The sequence below is a fragment of the Dipteris shenzhenensis genome, chromosome 20 (assembly GCF_047967505.1).
Source record: "Dipteris shenzhenensis isolate YYH24624 ecotype China chromosome 20, Dip_SZ_1.0, whole genome shotgun sequence".
In the NCBI taxonomy this organism is placed as follows: domain Eukaryota; kingdom Viridiplantae; phylum Streptophyta; class Polypodiopsida; order Gleicheniales; family Dipteridaceae; genus Dipteris; species Dipteris shenzhenensis.
This window is the reverse complement of record NC_141615.1, coordinates 5,935,627-5,956,668: the sequence shown is the minus strand read 5'-3', so window position 1 is coordinate 5,956,668 and position 21,042 is coordinate 5,935,627. Positions and strand designations below refer to the sequence as shown.

Sequence of the window (21,042 nt, the reverse complement as noted above, 5' to 3'; positions counted from 1 at the left end):
TGACACCTACGTCTTGCTACAAAAGCCATGACGCACCTTCCACCTTCGTCCCCACCTCCCTGGTCACTAACTCCCCCCCCCCTCCCCAAATCAAAGTATTTCACCTTGTTTATGGAAAAGCGTTGTCACCTTGTTTATAGGAAAAGAGTTGGCTTCCAAAATAGTCAATCTAGTAGTAAGGTGAGCTTTAAAACATAGTCCCCAATCGGTTTGCCCATGCTGTCTGCCCATCGTCAAAGGCGGCGGTCAACGAAGGGTGGATTTGGACCATCGTCCATAATGGTAATGGGTGGGCTTTTAGAGATGAATGGGTAGATTCTGGATTTGATTGGGACAGCCGGTGCACCAGTGGCAATCTCTGCCAGTCGCACGTCCAATAATAAATCATCACGTGTGTACCACTTCCCCGCCTTTGACGGCCGGGAATGCAGCTCCGGTAGCGGGTTCCAGTCGGAAAGTGCTCCGGCCTACGGCGGTCATTGGCGGGAATCCGCTCCTGGAGCGGAGCCCATTCCCTGCGTGCCTTGAGTCAGCCTCTGGACGCAAACGTCCATTATTTTGGAAGGTCTATCGAAAGCACTTGATGCCCGTGACGGCGAAATGTCTCCAGGTGTTTTTCTTTCTTGGTGCTGCAGTAATTCCAAAATGACGTTCCCTCATTAAAGAGCGCTGCCCTCTAGATAGCCTTTGTATACTGGAGTCATTGCAAGCTCATGTTCTCGAGGTAAGTAGATAGACTTCTCTACGTTTTCAAGATTTGTAAAGCGTGCACGCTTGGGGAAGGTCATGATGAGATCGTCGCCTCATGTTGAGAAAGAGCAGATTCAAAGTACGATAGGACATGGATCCTCCGAGTTCCATGTTGAAAAAAAACGTATTAATGAGGTTTGGAAGTTCGGCATTGTTCTTGAAACGATGGGTAATGAATGCCTCTGTATTCGATGTGCATTCTGTCATCGGACTACCTCTAAACTTTATTTTTACATAGAACTGGACTCCACCCATAGCATTCTTGACTGTAAAATTGCCTTCGGCTCATATGGCAGGCTTACAGGGAACTTTCCTACCAAATATATTATTTTCATTTAAAAAAACCTTAGAAGCTGAATATGAACGGCGATTTATGCCCTAAGGGTATAGAAACACTATTTAGTTGGTGCTGAATTTACTATTTGCATGGGTTATCAGGTGTGCAACATTTACTGAAGCAACTTATTGTCAGAGAAGCTTGTACATGGTGAAGTTCTCTATTTGGTTTGAATTTTTAGATCCAACACATCAGTAGAAAAGATATTGTCATCGGATCCACTTTCTAGAAGACCACAAATGTGTTGAGGATTTCATGGTGAGGGAGACATGCAGCAGGCATGAATAAAGGGAGAGAGAAAGTGTGAAGGAGTGATGGAGATGGGTGAGGCAACAACTGAACTTGATTGATGTTGATAGAAGTGATTCTCAATGAATTACAATCAACCTCATTTAATAGGCAAAGACAAGTGCCTTATCTTCTCACACACATCATTGCTGATGTTAGTGAGAGGAATCTCACTTCCTCTCATTGACGTCATAGATGATGTTACACAAATCAAATAAATCTCCAAAGGTCAAGTCAGCCTTCAAACTCACACAAAACAAACCACAACCCCTTCACACTCACACTAGAGCTAGAACTAGAACACAACTAGTGTAACACCAGCACACCATTGGCACCTTGTTCACACTACTTAGCTCCGAAAAATACAATATCGGCATTGGATCTTTTTATTGGCTTTTCATTTATGGCTCCCACTGGCATAGGCTTGGTCAGTATAACTAATGACCTTTGTGTCTTTGTTTCTTCCATCTTTCTCCATGAGAAGAGACAACAACAAGTGGCTGCAAGTCTCAAAACTTCTAAAGTTTGCTCAAATTGAGCAATTCCATACATACTTGTAATCAGTCAGCCATCTTATCTTTGTCATGTGGCTCACACTTCGAACTTGTTAAGTGTTGTACTAATGAACCAAATGTGGACAACTGGTCACTCAAATTGTAACATGCAATGGTAGTTTGATCGTGTAATTCGCAGCAAGACCTTCTTTAAACCTTTAGCGAGGAATTAGTGTTGTACACCATAGAGAGAGAAAGGAGATGAGGGTAGAGAGATAGTAGGGTTGACAACCGAGTGGGTCCCTGTACCCACTGAGGGCCCCCTCCCCCAATTAGGGGAGAATTTGCTTTATACTTGGAGGACTGAGAAATACAAAGAACACTCGTTGAGGGAGCACGGAACGTGCTCTCGAAGAGCTGCACGGAACGTGCTCTCGAAGAGCTCACTGTGCACACGTAGAGCAGACCCAAAGACCTGAGAGGCAACACCGACCAATACCGAGACCTTGATGCTGTCCACACTGACAATGTAGGACACTTCTGCAAGACAAGGGAGAGGCTTGTGCTATCCACCGGAATGCAGGGTTACTGGATGAGTGAGAGAGTGAAAGCTAGGAGTGATAGATCCTATAAGAGAGCTAAGAGATGACTGAAAAAAAGAGCTGAGAATGAGCTGTGTAAAACTGTGTCAGAGCTTCGGTCGGTCTCGCTCTCAGCTATATGCTTGACACAAACCCACAAAGGATCGGGTCTCCTTAGCCGTCATGGGGACAGCCTGTTAGCATTATATGCATCTCCTGTCTACAGTGTACTTGTGTGCACATTGCTCTGAGTGAGGGCTTCTTTGTGGGTGTGCCCGCCCCTTGTGAGGTTCTTTCATTCCCGGTTCCACACTTGTATCTGACACTACTTTCCATCGGTCGGAGGCTATTCCTACACTCAGAGGGGGCACCCACGAGACAGGGCCGAGGCTGGCCGACCAGCTCCCACGCAGCAGGGGGGGGCCAGAGGGGGTAGGCTGGCCGACCAGCCCCTGGCCGACCAGGCTCTGGCCGACCAGCTGGTCGGCCCAGTTGGCTAACCGACCAGGCTGGTCGGTCTAGGCCATCTGGCCGACCCTCCTGGCCTTCCCTATAAAAGGGTCTTCCCCCCTCCTCATTGTTATCATCTTCTGCTGCAGCCCCTCCAGCCTCCTCGCTCCAGGCTTCTCCAGCCTCCTCGCTGCAGGCTCCTCCAATCTTCTGGTGCAGCTCCTCAGCCTCCTCGCCTCAGGCTTTTGCCTCCTTGCTCCAGGCTCCTTCAGCCTCCTCGCCTCAGGCTCCTGCCTCCTCGCTCCAGGCTCCTCCAGCCTCCGTGCTCTCAGGCTCCTGCCTCCTCGCTCCAGGCTCCTCCAGCCTCCGTGCTCTCAGGCTCCAGCCTCCTTGTGCCCCTATCCTCTGCTCCAGTTCAGCCCCTTCTACAGCTCCTGTTTCTCATCCTGTTCAGGACTCCTTGTATTACAGTTGCTGCCCCGGTTTATGGGCTGAGTTACAGCAGATCTGTTTGTGGCACATTTTGTTGTCTCTAGTGTTCTCTGTGTGATTCTGTAGCTTCAGTTTGCTTACATCTTCCGCTGCCACTCTTGACATGGTATCAGAGCACTAGGTGCTCCCCCCATCCTCTTGGTTACTGAAGCATCCACCAACACCTGGGTGATTTCTTCTATGCATCTCTCTTGCTGGTCGGCAGCCTATGTTCCTCCTGCCTTTGTGATCAGCCCTTTGCCTTCTCCTTCTGCTGGTTAGCAGTCTTTGTTCCTCCTGCCCCGAAGCCAGGCACCAGTCGGCATCTTGAAAATCGGTTTTGTGAATTTGTATTTTGAAAATTTGCTTCCGTACCCCGGACTATGAATAGTGGCCTACTGCTTCATCAAGAGCCTCTCCCCCCCTTCCTTCATCGCGCATCGGGTCGGCTCCCGTCTTCACCCGTACGACTTTATTCAGGGGTTTCTGGCAAAACTTATTGGCTCCTGATCTTTGGGTTCGATTGTTCTCTGTTTATTGAAACACATGGGGGGCCTCAGCCACTCAAGAAATCATGAGTCTTGTCTAAAAAGTACGGATCTCCACACCCAGATACAGATCCCAATCCTTCCCCACTTCTCCGAAACTCAGAAGTTTGATGGTACTAACTATGACACCTGGAAGGATAACATCGTCGCAGTTTCAGAGGGGGACAGACATCCTCTTCTCCATTTACTCTCTCGTACAGGTTCCCATCTACCGGATTCTCTTCACCGACAAACCTTCCTCATTTGCACTACACTCCGAGTCTTGGATTGTTTCTTTACATGGCCCCAACCGGGAACATACTCTCGAGGGGGACTCTCCAGTTCACCATCCTTCAACAGTCCGGCTCGTCATCGACAGTACCAGCTTCTTGCGGACTCACCCAGCTCCTTGCTTCTTTGACAGGAGCTGAGAGGGGGTGTTAGCATTATATGCATCTCCTGTCTACAGTGTACTTGTGTGCACACTGCTCTGAGTGAGGGCTTCTTTGTGGGTGTGCCCGCCCCTCGTGAGGTTCTTTCATTCCCGGTTCCACACTTGTATCTGACACTACTTTCCATCGGTCGGAGGCTATTCCTACACTCAGAGGGGGCACCCACGAGACAGGGCCGAGGCTGGCCGACCAGCTCCCACGCAGCAGGGGGGGGCCAGAGGGGGTAGGCTGGCCGACCAGCCCCTGGCCGACCAGGCTCTGGCCGACCAACTGGTCGGCCCAGTTGGCTAACCGACCAGGCTGGTCGGTCTAGGCCATCTGGCCGACCCTCCTGGCCTTCCCTATAAAAGGGTCTTCCCCCCTCCTCATTGTTATCATCTTCTGCTGCAGCCCCTCCAGCCTCCTCGCTCCAGGCTTCTCCAGCCTCCTCGCTGCAGGCTCCTCCAATCTTCTGGTGCAGCTCCTCAGCCTCCTCGCCTCAGGCTTTTGCCTCCTTGCTCCAGGCTCCTTCAGCCTCCTCGCCTCAGGCTCCTGCCTCCTCGCTCCAGGCTCCTCCAGCCTCCGTGCTCTCAGGCTCCTGCCTCCTCGCTCCAGGCTCCTCCAGTCTCCGTGCTCTCAGGCTCTAGCCTCCTTGTGCCCCTATCCTCTGCTCCAGTTCAGCCCCTTCTACAGCTCCTGTTTCTCATCCTGTCCAGGACTCCTTGTATTACAGTTGCTGCCCCGGTTTATGGGCTGAGTTACAGCAGATCTGTTTGTGGCACATTTTGTTGTCTCTAGTGTTCTCTGTGTGATTCTGTAGCTTCAGTTTGCTTACATCTTCCGCTGCCACTCTTGACACAGCCCAACTTGTGATAGCTTTAATCTTCTCTGGGTCTAATTGAATCCCTTGAGCACTAATGATGTAGCCCAAATACTGAATTTCCAGCAAGCCGAATTTACTTTTCTTTGCGTTGAGGTATAGCTGGTTATCACGTAATAATTGTAGGGCACATCCTTAATATGCTGCTTAGCTGTAGCGGAAAAGATAAGGATATCATCGAGAAAGATGAACAGGCACTTCCCAATATACTCTGCAAATACGTGTGACATCATCTTGTTGTATGTTGGTGTGTGTTCTTCAGACCAAAGGGCATGACGACGAACTCGTAATGAGCTCGCTTTGTTCGGAAAGCTGTCTTTGGGATGTCAGCTTCAAAAATCCGGACTTGATGGTAGCCACTCTTGAGGTCAATCTTTGAGAAAAATTTTACACCATTGAGTCATTCCAAGATGTACTCGATGCGGGGCATAGGAAACTTGTTGCTCACTGTAAGCTTGTTGAGTGCTCTGTAGTCGACACATAGCCGTGCAGACTTATCCTTCTTTGCCACAAATAGAATGGGTACATCAAAAGGCGAAGAAGGTCTAATAAACCCTGCGCATAGTAATTGAGACAATTGTTGCTCTAACTCCTCCTTCATAGATTTGGAAAGCCGATATGAGAACTTACTTGGAGGTGTCGAGTCCGGAAGTAGATCAATGCGATGGTCTTCCTGTCGAATGGGAGGAAGCTAGGATGGCAGATCATCCCGGAGCATGATGTCTTGGAACTCTTGGAGTAGATCCACCATTGCTTGCCCCATCGGAGGAGCGGCTTGAACTGCAATGATTTGGCACGAGACGTAGACAAGTGCACACGTGGCACCCTTGTCGGTGGTGCGACTTACGTGAATATGCGTGCTCCGATTGCTGTGTATCAGGTAAACCTTCCATAGTAGTCAAGGTGTCCTGCTGCCAATCAGGCTTTGGTACATGCTCACGGAACCACTAAATCCCGAGGATCATGTCGCACCCCATCAAAGGAGTCATAATAAAATCCTGCATAAACATGGCCTTCTGAACTGAAAAAGTGAAATGAATGGCCTTATGTGTGATCTGTGTGCGCAAGCCAGGCGTGAACCCGTCCATTGTAAGCTCGTGAGGCACTAAGGTACACCCCACTATCTTAGCAAGCTGAGGGGAGATGGCATCTTCTGAACTCCCCATATTGATCAGGACAATAGACTGATGCCCGTTAGCTGTGCCGTACGCTCGAATGAGCGCCTTCTTTTGATCTGAGAAATCGCCCTCCTCCTTATCTTGAAAGACCAACGCGGGAATGGCGTTCAAAGCAAGGAAGATGACATTCATAGTTGAGGATGGAGACGGGACTGAAAGCGCCAATACAGTGGCGATGGATGAAGTAGGCACTTTTGCAGCCTTCTCAGCAAGCCACTTCGGACAATCCTTCTTGCCATGCCTAGCGATGTGGTGGCAATGAAAGCAACGATGTTCTTGGTGGTACTGCTTTTGCTCGTCGGGCTGTAGATAGCCTCCCGTAATACCCACTTTAGCCTCATCCAGAGTCATCTTGGGCTTGGATTCCTTCTTTTGACCAGAAGTCTGGCTGTCTTTCTGTTGGAACTGGTTGTCCTTCTGCTGATCCTTACCTGCTCTATTGTTTGACTGCTACGGGGCTTTGGAATCTTTTTGGACCTGCTTGGGCTTTCCCCCGTTCAGCATCATCTCTTGAATTTGTGCGAGAGTCAGCGCCCGCTCACCGACGGGTTGAAGTTCTGAATGGTATAACGGATGTTGGTGTCTAATCCTCAAATGAATCGCTTCATCTTGGCGCTCTCCGTCATGCCCAACTGCTGTGCCAACGTACTGTATGTCAACACATGCAAATCATTTTGGGAGAGACGAGAAAACTCATCCTCCAGGTTAAGCATATATTAGGGTGGGAGAAAACGGGCTTTGAGGTTGGTCACAAACGTTGCCCAAACGAAATTCGTCTTAAACGTTATTGGGTCAATATGCTTACTAGCCCAATGTTGCTACCAGGTCACTGCTTCACCCGTAAGGTGAGGGGCTACGAGGTGGACTTTGTCTTGCGCATCTTGAATCCGCGCTAATGGAAAATGAGCTACAAACTGATGAATAAATTGCAAAATTTCTGAATGGTCACACTTACCATCATACTTAACAAAATTTGGAGTGGATCGAGTGAGTGGTGTTACCTTTGTGACTTGTCGATGACGAAGTTGTGGCGGTGATGGCTGTTGCGCTCAAACTTGCTTGCATAGCGGCTAACATCCGTTTGTGTTAGAGAAGCATCGCCTCTCGGTCTTGCTTTTGTTGCCTCTCTGCTTGAGTGAGCTCTGCGCATCTCGTAGTGCCTCCTCATTTTTGCGTTCCTCACGCATCAAGAAGAGCAATTTTTTGAAATCTGTGGTTCCTCTTTCTTCCAGTTGCTTTTCTGCTTCTTTTTCCTCCAGACGTCGTTTTGTCTGGTCCAGCTGTCTTCTGCTTTCTTCTAGCTGGGATGAATGTTCTTCGAGTTGTTGTAGGAGGACCCGATTCTGCTCTAGAAGGTTCACCATCACTTCTTGAGCACTTGGCGGAAGCGGATCTTATTGGTAGTCTTTCTCCTCTTCAAAGTCTTCAAAGGTGAATCCTTTTCCTGACCCTTCCATGGCGCTTGATTGTGTGATGCAACAGTAATTTGATCGTGTAATTCACAGCAAGACCTTATTTAAACCTTTAGCGAGGAATTAGCGTTATACACCATAGAGAGAGAAAGGAGATGAGGGTAGAGAGAGAGTAGGGTCGACAACGGATTGGGTCCCTGTATCCACTGAGGGCCCCCTCCCCCAATCAGGGGAAAATTTGCTTTATACTTAGAGAATTGAGAAATACAAAGAACGCTCTTCGAGAGAACGTGGAACGCACTTCTGAAGAGCTCACTGTGCACATGTAGAGCAGACCCAAAGACCTAAGAGGCAACGTCGACCAATATCGAGACCTTGATGCTGTCCACACTGACAATGTAGGACACTTTTGCAAGGCAAGGGAGAGGCTTGTGCTGTCCACCGGAATGCAGGGTTACTGCGTGAGTGAGAGAGTGAAAGCTAGGAGTGATAGATCCTATAAGAGAGTTGAGAGATGACTAAAATAAAGAGCTGAGAATGAGCTGTGTAAAACTGTAAGAGATAACTGAAAAGAGCTGCTGAAACAGACCCCAAACCTTACTCCGTTCGCTGTCCCGACTCCCAGTTTGATGCACTGCGTGAACACCTTCCCAGAGGACTGAACTGATGCCAAAGGCTGAGGCTGGTCAGAGAGCCATTGGGGGTGAGTGTCAGGCTGTTCAAAGGGGGCTAAGGAGGAGCTGTAGGAGGCTGATGTGCTGGGAGAACTGAATGAGGAAAGAGGGTCTGGAGGCCCCCTATTTATAGGGCTTTTGGGGCTGGTTGGCTGGTCCCTTGGCCCCATAAAGGCAGCCCTAGGTCCCATAAATGACAGCCTAGGGAGGGGTGCAGGGTAGCCTATAAAAGCAGCGCTTGCCATTCTCTTCACTTGTTCCAGCCTTGAGGGGGCCCAGAAGAGCTCCTATCCTAGGCTGGACCCTAAACCTAAGACGGAAACAATACCCTACGATTCTCCAATGGGTACTAGTGAACAAGGACTGATCTTCCGACTTGACCTAAGGCTGAGAGACTGACTTACGCAGCTTGTGCCTGACTGTCCCTGGACAAGGGGTCACAGCATACGACAAAATTTCCAATTAGGGAACTATTACACACTTGTCGATGTAGCCAGTGTGTCACTTTGACTCAAGTGTAGGGGTGCATGTGACACAAATCATCAAGGTCATTCTTCTTTAAATCCTAAAATTTTAACTTCAAAAAAACGTTTGGTGATGCGATTACCAAACAAGCTTTCCAGGCTGTCCCAGAGTTCCTTTGCCGGAGACTTGAAGTCAATATGATGAGATTAAGGAGTCTGACAAGCTGAGCCCAATAAGCGCAATGACCCTTTCATTGGATCAGTGCTCCCTGGATCTTCATCATCCTCAGATACTGTTCACCGCATCCCTTCGCACAGGAGAAGTAACTGAACCTTGGTTTGTCGTGTGGGGAACCCTTGGCCTGAGAACTTCTCAACTAAAGAGTAGTCCAGGTCCCATGCAGATTAATAGGACAACAAAAGGACAATCCAGTCAAATTTCATTGAGTCCTCTAGGGCTCAGTAACAACATTCTCTCATTGAAATGGCTTCAACCCTACAGATGTATGCACCATCTGCTTAAACGATCACAGATCGTTTGAATGACTAAAATGGCCTAATAAAATGCAAAATCAAAGTAGGGGCAGAAAATATGAAATTCCCCTCTACAGAGAACAAAGGAAAAACCTCTTTGTGTGTTTAGCCATAAGCCCCAAGGAGTCTATATGAACTCAACAGGAAGGGCTTGCAACAGGAAGGGCTTGTGGTGAGTTATAAATATCCAACTAGAACCAGCACCACCAATTGCTTACTGCAAGAAAATAAATGGATCCAGAAGCACTACCGAGATGACTTGGAAGAGCGAAGTCATACATAGTCACACATGCAATGGAATTCCATTACAAATGGCACAGGAGAGAAAAAATCTGGCAGTTCCATCAGCACAGAACTCTGTAAACAGTGGATGGCCATGACCATATGGTGGCAAATCTTGAAAAAGCAGGCGGCAGATATTGTTGCTATTGCAGTTGGGCAGTGACGACAAACCCCCAAAAAATAGCGATAGTTCCAGATGACAGCAGAAGAGATTAATAAGTCATTCCAAAGTGGTGGTAGATATGCTGAAGATAATTGGGCCAGATGGTGGCGGCAGCAGTCGACAATTTTTCTCGCAGAGACAGGGTAGTGTGAAATGCCGGCCTCCCGAACTAGCAGTGGCCAGAAATGGAACAGGAGCTTCAGGAAAACGGCGACCTCAGCAGCTTCAGAAACATTGGTGCTTTTAGCAGGAAAGGTAGCACAGCAGCCAATAATGTCAGATCTACGTAGATCCAGAAGCAGCTGAGCGGCGGTTTTTTACAGCAAGTCGGTGCAGGTCTGTCTAGAAACATGGCGATTTACTCCAAGATAGCAAGTGGCAACCTGAGTAGTGAAAATCATTTCCAGAAAACTCCCTGAACTGATGGCGATCAGGAGAAGAGAATGAAATCTTAGCTCTGATACCATGTTGAGGATTCACATGGTGAGGGAGAGATGCAGCAAGCAAGAATAGAGGGAGAAAGAGTGTGTGAAGGAGTCAGAGTGAAATGATTTAAACATTTGTAGATATGTTTTGCAAGCAAGCTCATTTTATTCCTTGAAGTCAAACGGCAACCTAAGCAATAGCTTACTGGATTCCTTGAAGTCAAACAACTCATTTTATTCCTTTATTCCGTGATTCTCTCATGCCATAGCTTACCAGAGCTAGTATTGGCTCTTGCCGTATTCTTGAGAACCTTTGATGTACTTAAGAATCCGTATGGCTGCTGGCAACAAGCCAGTGATTCTCCGTGGGTGACTCAGCAACCTGACTGGAAAGTTGAGGTGGGGCCTTGTATTGGAGACGGATGAGGCTTTGATACATGCACCTCCATTGGAGTTGCTATTAGTATGCTTTGATACTTTGTGATGTCCACCAGTGGAAATGAGCGGAGACGGATGAGGCTTTGATACATGCACCTCCATTGGAGTTGCTATTAGTATGCTTTGATACTTTGTGATGTCCACCAGTGGAAATGAGTCTTCCTTGGACAGCCTCCATTGGAGTTGCTACTAGTATGCATTCTTCCATCCGATAAGCTTCTAGAATTTCCTTGGGATATCTCTTCTGTGAGATAAAAGATGCCATCTTCATCATGATGCCCCCACAGTCGTAAGGAAGTGGTGCAACAATCCAAGGTTCGTCATCTCAAACAGCTTTTCCTCATGATCTGTGTCAGGATTAGATCATCGACATACAAAATAGCACAACTGTATACCTCCTTCCCTAAAGAGACAGCTCGTCATATGAAGGACTCCTAAACAATCTGATCTGTAAGAAGTACTCATCAATGTGTGTGAACCACACCGTTGGGGCCAATAGAGTGCCTTTTCGAGTTTGCACATCCTGTTTCTTGGGAGCTGAAACCCTAAAGGCTGTTGCATATAGACTTCTTCCTCAAGGGCTCCATTAGAAAGCTGACTTCATGTCTATGTGAAGTCAGGCTTTCTATGATGTGTAGCAATGGCCAAAATGCAGCAGTCGTTCTTGCTGTAGGATTAAAAGTTTCTCGATAGTTTAATCCTTCCGCCTGAGCATATCCTTTGGCTACCACTCTAGCCTTGTACTTGTCCAGTGAGCTATTAGACTTGTACTTCACTTTGCAGACGCATTTGATATCTATGGCCTTGCTTTTGCATGGTGTGGCCAATATATCCCAAGAAAGATTTCAGAGTATGAATTCCATCTCAACCTTTTCAGCCTCCTCCCAGTTTGGGTTTCCCTTTGCTTCATCATCTATCAGGCCAAAGTCTACCAAGTTGGCTCAGTCTTTTTTATCATGGCTGAAATGACACTAGACTCCTCCATAGTCTCTGCCATCATCTTTGCAGGTGGTCTTATAAATGTGGTGGCTCTACCTTTGCTTCCTCAACATCCAGTTTATCAAGTGGAGGTTTCCATGTGCCTAAATGTCGGCCTTCTTGGACACTAAAACCAATGCTTTCTTGCCCATCTTACAAGGAACTCCCGGTGTGACGTTGGTCATCTTGATCTTGTAGGGATCCCTCACCCCGTGCAGTTACCTTCTTGCTCTTATCAAGGATTCTTACATCCTGATGATCAAACATACCTTCATTCCATTCCTAGTGATCGCATGAACGGAGAGAAGATTCCTGCAAAGTTTGGGATCTAGGACATAGTTACCAGGGAACGCCATTGCCCCTTTTGAAATTTCTGGAATGTTGTTCAAGTTCTTGGAAGGTAACATGGAACGCCCGAAACTCTCTCGGAACGGTTACCCGGCATGGGCTCCAAGGAACGCCTTCTCGACGTTCCCGAAACATGTTCCCCGGCGTTCCAGTTTCTGTACCTGTGCGGCCCCTGCGGGCTCTGGTACAAGGGTTGAAATAGTGCCCGTGTGGCATTGCTTCTTGTCGCTCCTGCTGCTCTAGCCCTCCTCTCTGCCTTGCAATCTTCGCAGCCTCTGGCAGCCCACTAAGGTGCCGTAATCCTCTCAGCCCCCTTCTCTCAACCTTTATTTTGAGTCCCCTCCTCCTCTCAGCCCGCCCTTGCTTCTCTCAGCGCCCTTCTCTCAGCCTTCTCCTCTTCTCATCCCCTAATCTCAGCCCCAGGGCCCAATCCCCTCCTCTTCTAAGTTCTCACTGCTCAGTCCCCCCTTTTGCTGCTAAACTTTGCAGTGTTTTTGCTGCATTTTTTTGGAGGAGTCCCTACCCTTCGTTCCTCCTCTCTTACAAGTTTCATCCTCTCTTTCAATGCCTCCTCCACCTTGCATTACGATAGACGATAAGTCTCTTTGGTGGTTGGAGGTTGATTCCCATTGCCAAGTATGACAAAGCGAAAGGAGGAGCATGCAAGTGGGATTGTTGCTTTTGGAAATGCAAAAAAAGGTGGAGGCACAGTCCAAGTGCGGGCTCATTTGTTGGAAGTGAGGGGGCAAGCCATCTCCTCTTGCCCTTCAGTATAGCAGTGGACCTCACACGTTTTGAAGGCACTTGCAAAGAGGCTGGACAATATCTGATTTTAACTTGCCTGAGAGCCTCATGGCATTTTGGGAGGCGGGCACATGTAGATGTAACAGTGGGCTGTTCCCCTTATGGAGTAGATGTACCCATGGTAAAAGCCCACAATCCTTACTTCATTGATATGGTGAAGGAGATTGTAGCCTTTGGACCAACATTCACTCCTCCCTCATGTTAAGCTCTACGCACCATAATTTTGGAGACAGAAATCTGCCATAGAGCAGGCTTTGAGTCCCATCAAAAACATATGGTTGAGATGTGTGTCTTAGTGATGGGAGATGGATTGAGTGACACGAGGAGCCACTCTATTGTGGGATGCATGGCGTGCATGTAACTCTGCAGGGGCTTGGAGATATAAGTCCTTTGTTTTGAATGACATCTTTTGGGATGAGGTTGCCCTATTGTCTTAGGTCAAAAAGCCTATTCTTATTATGAAGGTTGGACAGGATGGTTGAGACAATTCAAGTTTGGATGCTTTGTACGGTCGGAGGAAGAAAAAGTTGAGGCACTAATAACCTCTCACTAGAGTGAATATCATTCACCTTTAAAGGCTGCAAACTTCGTTTTTTATCCAAGATTTTAAGGGGAAGGGCAGGAAACGGATCTAGAGGTGGTGCAGGGATGGGAAATAATATTGAGATGACTCATCTCAAATGTAGATGATAGAAGGAAAGTAGGGGACGAGCTATCATATTACAGGCAAAGAAAAGGGTTGTGTGGTTTGGAGGATGCATAGAATGACGGGTTTGTGATTTCCTCCATTCATTGGTAGGATGACTATGGGGTAGATGCTCCGTTATTGCAAAGTTTGGCCATTCACATACTCTATTGAGCATTTGTGGAGCAATTTTGGAAACATTGCATCTAAAAACAAGAACATACTTGGGGTTTAGAAGGGAAACGACCTTGTATTTGTTAATGCAAAGTTGTGTTTGCTTAACAAGCTTTGGGCAAATTGCACTCATAAACCATATGTTTGATTTTGACCTGACAAGGATGATGGCAATGATGCAACAGAGGGTGCTTTTGGGCATGAGGATGATGACCTTCAGACCTTCAGGGCTGACCACTTGTCTCTCTCTTTTCCTATATATCATGTACTTGACTCTCAATTGATGAGTGACTCTCGTGAGATTGAAACTGCACTATGTTGTGTTTTTAGAGGATGAGTTTGGGAATGTTCTGATTTATCTAGGTATATGCTTCTGCTGTATTAGCGGACATGCAAATTTCACCTTGTGAAGTTTTCATCCAAGTTGCGGCCTGCCGGTATTGCAATAATTCTTTCTATCTTAAATGGGTTGCCCTATCAGCTAGATTTAGATTTAGATGCTCGTTTGGGAGAGACTAAAATGAAATCGTTTAGACTTCACAAGCAGTTGTAGCTTGAATGCAGAAAATCAATACGAAGACTTTGTATAAATGGATGCTCAAGTATGTGTGGGTGTGTGGATTTGTATGTGTGAGAGCATACTTTTATACTATGGTCTACACCCACTGTTGGGCACTAATGACGTCAGTGGGGATGTCATAGTAGCTAGTCCTTGCTATGCGTGATGGAGTTTATGGTTTTCAATCTGATGAGTGACTCTCGTGAGATTGAAACTGCACTATGTTGTATTTTAAGAGGATGAGTTTGGAATGTTCCTAGATTCATCTAGGTATATACTTGACTCTCAATTGAGTTTTTCCTATTTTGTATTGAGGGCTTAAGGCTTGAGGCTGCAAGCATGGCCTCTTTTTCTTGTATTTTGCATATTTATATGCTCTTTGATCTATAGTAGTATGCACCTCTATGGCATTATGCACATTGCAAACATCTTCATCAATGTACATATCAGTGATTGATATGGGATTCATAGATTTATCCTACTATAGGAATAAGTTTTCTCATGAAAAGTCTTCGCGTTTCGGATTTTCAGTTTTCTATGGATTTTCGTGTGTCTTTAAAAGTTTAAAGGCTGAAATAGAAAGCTTAGAGCTCTAAAAATTGATTCTGTTTTCATATTTTGGTATTTGATGATGTGTCATATGACGTAGTGTTCCCGTCCCCCCTTCCACATTCCCCTTTTGGCTTCTGACGTTCCTCAATCGTTTCTGTTCCCTGGTAACTATGGATCTGGCTAGTGATATATTCTTGGGGCAGGCTTTTAATGATATACCAAATTATGGACTAAACACTGTGCTTCAAATAATGTTATAATTTTGAAGGATTATTAATATGTAGAGAAAATGTGAAGAATGAAAAGAATGATTCCATCATATTTGAGTGACGGTTTAAAATCAGTGAAAATCCATTCACTCCAGGTCGTGTGAGGGATTTGGCTTCTCAACATGAATGTTTTGGTAATGTGTTGATCCACGCATGCTTATACTTCGTTAGAATTTTAATTTTGGTCAAAATTGAGTGACATTGAGAGTTAGTAAAAGTTCATTCGTTCCAGGCCATGGAGGTGGCATTTGTCAGTTAAAATATTATGTTTTGGTCATGTTTAATCAGTGTGTGCTTATACATTTGTGGAATTTGATCTTTGTGATAGCAACTTGATAGACATGAAAATATTCTCAAATGTGGACTGTGCGGTATCGACAAGATCAACATGGAAATGCAATCACAATGTGAAGGTAGCATTTTTAATGCAGTTTACATTTTTTTAATTGCTGTGAAGCAAAGGGCAAACTCCTAAGTTTCATTGATTATGCAGAGGAAGCATGCCGTCTCTTCTTCTATAGAATGGGTTGTTTATACTTACATAGGCTCACATTTGTATACTTGTAATTGTAAAGGTACACGTGATATCTATGCATACATCAAATCTATTTAGGTGCTTTGGCAATAGCAAGTTATGGTGTTTTTTCGTGACATTGATCTTTTACAAAACACTTATTTTTTGGGGGAAGGGTTTTGACGTACGCCTTTCTGCTGTCAGTTCCATTTTCTTAAATGCATTGAATTTGATCATGGTCCGATCCAAAGGGCAGAAACAAAATCAGTCATGTAAGTTTATTTCTTTATGCTTTGAGTACAAAGTTTCATGGAAATTTCAAGCTTCTAACAGCAAGTCTACGGGCAACCTAAGGTATTCGAAATTAAGATTTGTATTCTTACAGTATTGTTGCTTTTTTTATTATATGTGTTTGCGTTCATTACATTTGAACTTGCTATTATTGTGATGATCAAGCCTCCTTGTCAGCTGAGGGAGTATTCGTGGCACCTGTATGAACCTGTTGTGGTTGAGTTTGTGTATGTGGTTACACCATTGTAATAGAGATTTCTAGAATGAAAGTGAGACTAACTGTACCAAGTGTCCTAACTGCCTATAACTAGGCCTACAAGGCACATACCAAGGTACGAGTGGCACCTATGGATAACCCATAGAGTAGCCTACAACCAACTCCCTCAAGAATATAAATACAACTTGCTTCTTACATAGAAAGGCTTTTACCAAAGCATGGATAAGAAAGACACGGAGAACACACAACACAGAGTTTGGGAATGTTCCTGGATTCATCTAGGTATATGCTTGCGCCGTATGAGTGGACATGCAAATTTCACCTTGTGAAGTTTTCGTCCAAGTTGCAGCCTGCTGGTATTGCAATAATTCTTCCTATCTTAAATGGTGCGTTGCCTGGGCACATCAGCTAGATTGGGAGAGACAAATGAAATCGTTTAGACTTCACAAGCACTTGTAGCTTGAATGAAGAGATTTGGACTACTTTTTGATGAGCCTTCTCCTTTAGTGCTAGCCTTCGTCATGGCTGAGTTTGCCCTTCACCTCCGGAGTGCCGAGAGAAACTCAGTACGAAGACTTTGTATAAATGAATGCTCAAGTATGTGTGGGTGTGTGGATTTGTATGTGTGAGAGCATATTTTTATACTATGGTCTACACCCATTGTTGGGCGCTGGTGACATCAGTGGGGATGTCATAGTAGCTAGTCCTTGCTATGTGTGATGGAGTTTATGGTTTTCAATCTTATGAGTGACTATCGTGAGATTGAAACTGCACTATGTTGTGTTTTTAGAGGATGAGTTTGGGAATGTTCCTGGATTCATCTAGGTATTTGTATAAACACTTCACTAAACTCCAGTTTCAGATTAGAATTTGGAAAGCAAGGTAATTGAAAAGGAAATATGCACCACAAGAAGCGAAAAGAACAACTTTTTAAAAAGGAAATTCTTTCCTTTTAGAAATCTGTATAGCTGTCACTTCCCTTCACAAAAGATATCCACTTGCTTGGTAATTTATTTATTGCATATCTTTATTTTCTGTAATTTCAAATTCTTTAAATTAGGAAGGATGCATATGTTTTTCTTACTATTCGGCTAGGCAACTAGTTGGCTAGGCTCTAGCATTTGAGGGTGGACCCCCATTGAAGGGGTTACGGACATTAGTGTCCTACAAGTTGAGGCGTATCTCTGTAAAAGATCACACCCCTCTCGAGTACCCAAACACCGGACCAATATTATGCATAGAATGTATACCGTCCCAACAACTATTAAGGAGAATGTTTACAATAGCCTTAGGTGTTGACCTATGAACCTGAAAGAGTTAAAAGGATACAAGACAAGATGGCAAAGTAACTAGGCCTTATAGGTTATGTGAGAAGGCCAACCAGACCAGTTAGTCCTAGAGGATCAGCTCTTTGAATAGAGCTATTTGCTAGAAACCTAAGAAATCACGATGAAAACAGAAATAAAATCAGGCTAGTATTGACCACTCAAACTGAATTTAATGGTCAGGCAAATAGTGTGGTTGAAGACAACCTTAATCAGCATATGACTGAACGACCGTATGATACATGGGGGAATCTCAAGACCGAGTGACAGGGATCCTTTACCCTTGCTTGTGAGCTTCCTCATTGCCTTGCCTAATCTTGGTGATGTGATCCTGTAATGAGTCCCTCATCCAGATGCAGCTTTGTCTTGAGGTCAAGGATTCTTGCTGTGTTGTCGATCTCATGCATGTCATTGAGGATAGTGGTCCATGCTTGAAATGTTGTATCTGCAAGTTAAATGTGGGAGGACCGAGTCTGCAGTTGTGCCAATGATTATGGCAAGGGCCTCCGCCAGAAGCCACAAGCATCCAGCAAAGTGTTGGGCAAAATACAGAAGAGTGAACAGAAATGTGGTATAGATGCAAAGGGGAGCTCCATACTATCTGCTCCTGCGTGCCTTCAGGAAAGGGCACTCCTGGAACAGTCCAAAATCTTCCCTTTTTGGCAGTCCTTACAGCCGCCTACAAGGCAACCAGACCTTCTAGTGATGGAGGTTGCATACGGCAACCCTAATCTGTTGAGAACTGTTCTGATGTGGCTCAGCCTACCCTTCCCTGCCTACAGATTCACTGCCATGATGTCCTCATATGGGGCTCAAAAGTGGTCAATGATTTTTTCTAACACATAACAGAATGATAGTGCAGAATGTGGAGCTGTGCATCAGTGGGATGGCAGAGAAGCAAAAGCAGACCATGGCTTACTCAGTATCAAGTGGTAGGACTGCGCCACTTCAGTACAGATTTAGACGCGAAGGCCCGAGTGCTTCAGATGGTGCCCAAACTGACCCACCAGAATTTAGTAGCTGGTCTATCAATGATCCGGAAGTCGTGACCTCATGGACGGGGTATTCAGCTTTGACCTCTGATCTGGTTACAGTAGAAGGGGATGTCATGGGCATCTACAGCCCATGGCATGGCTGCTTACAAAGCAGCATTGCAGCCCTACAGCCCACAACAGCAGGTACAAGAGGTCAGCAGCAGTACGGAGTAGCCCTGAGGTAAGGCACCAAACTAGGCTCTGTTTGCTACACCCTCTGACAGAAACTCCACTTCTGCCACACGCCTGTGCAGGCTTCAGTAGCTGCTCAAGGCTGATCACTCCTGCAAATTTCTGCTCTGATATGTACTGTAGACAAAGTTGCACCACCCTATGCTCTCCTATAGGTGTGGGTCTGCACCTAGGTGTACTGAAGATCTCTATCCTGCAAGAACACTCCTGTGAAGATGGTATTCCCACTGCTCTCCTTGAAGTGATCTGCAGGCTGAGTACGCTCTTTAGGCTTAGATTAGCGGATCTGACCAGGTACATCACCGTGGAAACAGGCCAACTACAGACTGGCCTTTGCTGACCAGTCTACTGCTGTTGGTTGCACCTCTAAATAGGCTTAGTGCTGGGTCATTGCAGGATCTTCTGCTGGGCCTGGCCCGCTGCAATTCCTGCGAAACCTGCTGTAGACTGCTAGGGCTCCCTTCGTACCTTCTGTTTCACACTGTTCCCAGCTCCAACCTATACCTGCTGTACATTCTGTTGCTGTAGTACCAGTTGCAGCATTCAAGCCCTGGCAATGGACCTAGGTGCTGCCCATGTGGCAGCCAGTCTGCTGCCTACATGGCAACTCTCATTATACCCTCTCCTTGCTTTCTGTCAGGGTATGTCATCCTCCCCCATGTCCTCCTTATATGGGGCCTCATAAGTCGGGAGTTGACCGTCATATTCCAAGTTTCCTCTTGGATAACACCAAAGTCACCATTATTACTACTTGTAAGATATTGTGACCTAGATTATGACCACATGAATGATGGTGCTCTCATCCTTCTGAAAAGAACACATTTTGATATGAACAGGGAGTTGTTCTGTTATTAATGCTAAATTTCCTCTTATTAGGATCTGAAAATTTTATCAATGGAAATCATAACATATTTTGTGATTGTTATCCTGAAGGCTAGGAAGAGATGTTCCATGTACAACTGTTTCTGTAATGCACTTTAGATTTGTCTGTGCAGATTCCATTTTATATTCTCGTTGGGATGTGATTCAAACCTGTACAAATATATTACTTCCCTGATGATTCATGAATTCAGTGTAGAAGATCTCAGGAGTGTAACAATTGAAGTTTTTTTTAATATAATCATTTTGGTTTGATGTAATGTTGTAGTCATATCAACTCAAACAACTGCATCACCTGTTCCTTGAAAATAAAGGCAAGCTTCGCTTCCGGTGGCAGTTTTCGTGACGATGCTGTTAGAAGTGATACCAGATTTGGTCGCTTCGGTGGAACCCGTCTTAGTAGAGTTCTGAGAGCCGGGCAGAGACAATTTCTTGTTAAACTCAATGAAGGCAGGAAAAAATTACCAATGAAGATCTTTCTTGTGCTTCTGGGGTATTATTCAGCCAATGCATTGGCAACAATATTAGGCCAGACAGGTGATTGGGATGTGTTAGTTGCAGGCATTGTTGTGGCCATAATTGAATTGATAGGCTCCTTGATGTATCAGAGACCCTCTTTTGCAGAACGTTTTAAAGGTTCTATAACAATGTTAAATTATTGGAAGGCAGGATTCACATTGGGCCTTTTTGTGGATGCGTTTAAGGTAGGCAGTTAGCAAAGCAAGCTTGACTGACTTGGTGCTGAGAAATACATGTTGAGTGCATGCCTCTGTGCACTTTTATTCACGCTATACATAAGGCCCCTGTGCACATTCATACACAGCTTCATGTAAGGACAATTCCTATTTTTCCATAACGACAATGAGACAACATTGCTATATTAGATTTAATATTCCAGGGTAGGGGCTTGTATTGACAAGTTTTACAAGTTCATGCAGATGCATATGGTTTTGAGCGTTGTGAGAATTCCTGAAGCAAAGAATGCTGTGTTTGGTTCATGTGCAAAATTTGGGACTAAGTTCTGCTTTTCATCAATCTGTAGTAGTACTTCTCCAGTTTCCTTTGCTAACATGCTTAAAAAATCTAAAAGAAACGGGATGTGTAAAGGATAAAAAATTATGATATCATGCTAGGTCTTGAAATGGGAGGCATCAGGCAACCATACATGGAGTGGGGACTGCACAGACTTAGATACCGGACCTGAAAATGATGGAGCACGTGTATTAAAAGGGAAAGATTAAATCCTATGTTTGAAGATAGTCTAAATTAGTGACTAGAAATATGTCATTCTCAATCAACATGATTATGGCGAAATTCTGCTAACAAAGCATCATTGATTGTAAAGTGGCAAGACTTTGGCTTTGTTTCCTGTGGCTATTAGCATGCTAGACGGTTACATAGGTGACCAATTAGGTTGATTCCTGGACGCAAAAAACAAAGGA

The 21,042-nt window shown here is 45.4% G+C and overlaps 1 protein-coding gene across 7 annotated transcripts; it reads left to right on the top strand.

The window, feature by feature from the left end:
- Positions 1 to 389: 389 nt before the first annotated feature.
- Positions 390 to 20,583, top strand: LOC147889176 (ycf20-like protein). 7 transcript variants are annotated; one of them, XM_087391710.1, is made up of 5 exons: positions 395 to 528; positions 611 to 724; positions 15,477 to 15,561; positions 15,867 to 15,934; positions 19,869 to 20,583. In XM_087391710.1, exons 2-5 carry the CDS (start codon positions 714 to 716, stop codon positions 20,314 to 20,316), a joined length of 612 nt encoding a protein of 203 aa, XP_087247836.1. In that variant the 5' UTR covers positions 395 to 528; positions 611 to 713; the 3' UTR covers positions 20,317 to 20,583. The 7 variants fall into 7 exon arrangements, with proteins under 7 accessions (XP_087247841.1, XP_087247836.1, XP_087247835.1 ...); XM_087391715.1 differs by having other exon boundaries at positions 390 to 724; positions 19,938 to 20,583; XM_087391709.1 differs by having other exon boundaries at positions 398 to 724.
- The last annotated feature ends 459 nt before the right edge of the window (positions 20,584 to 21,042 follow it).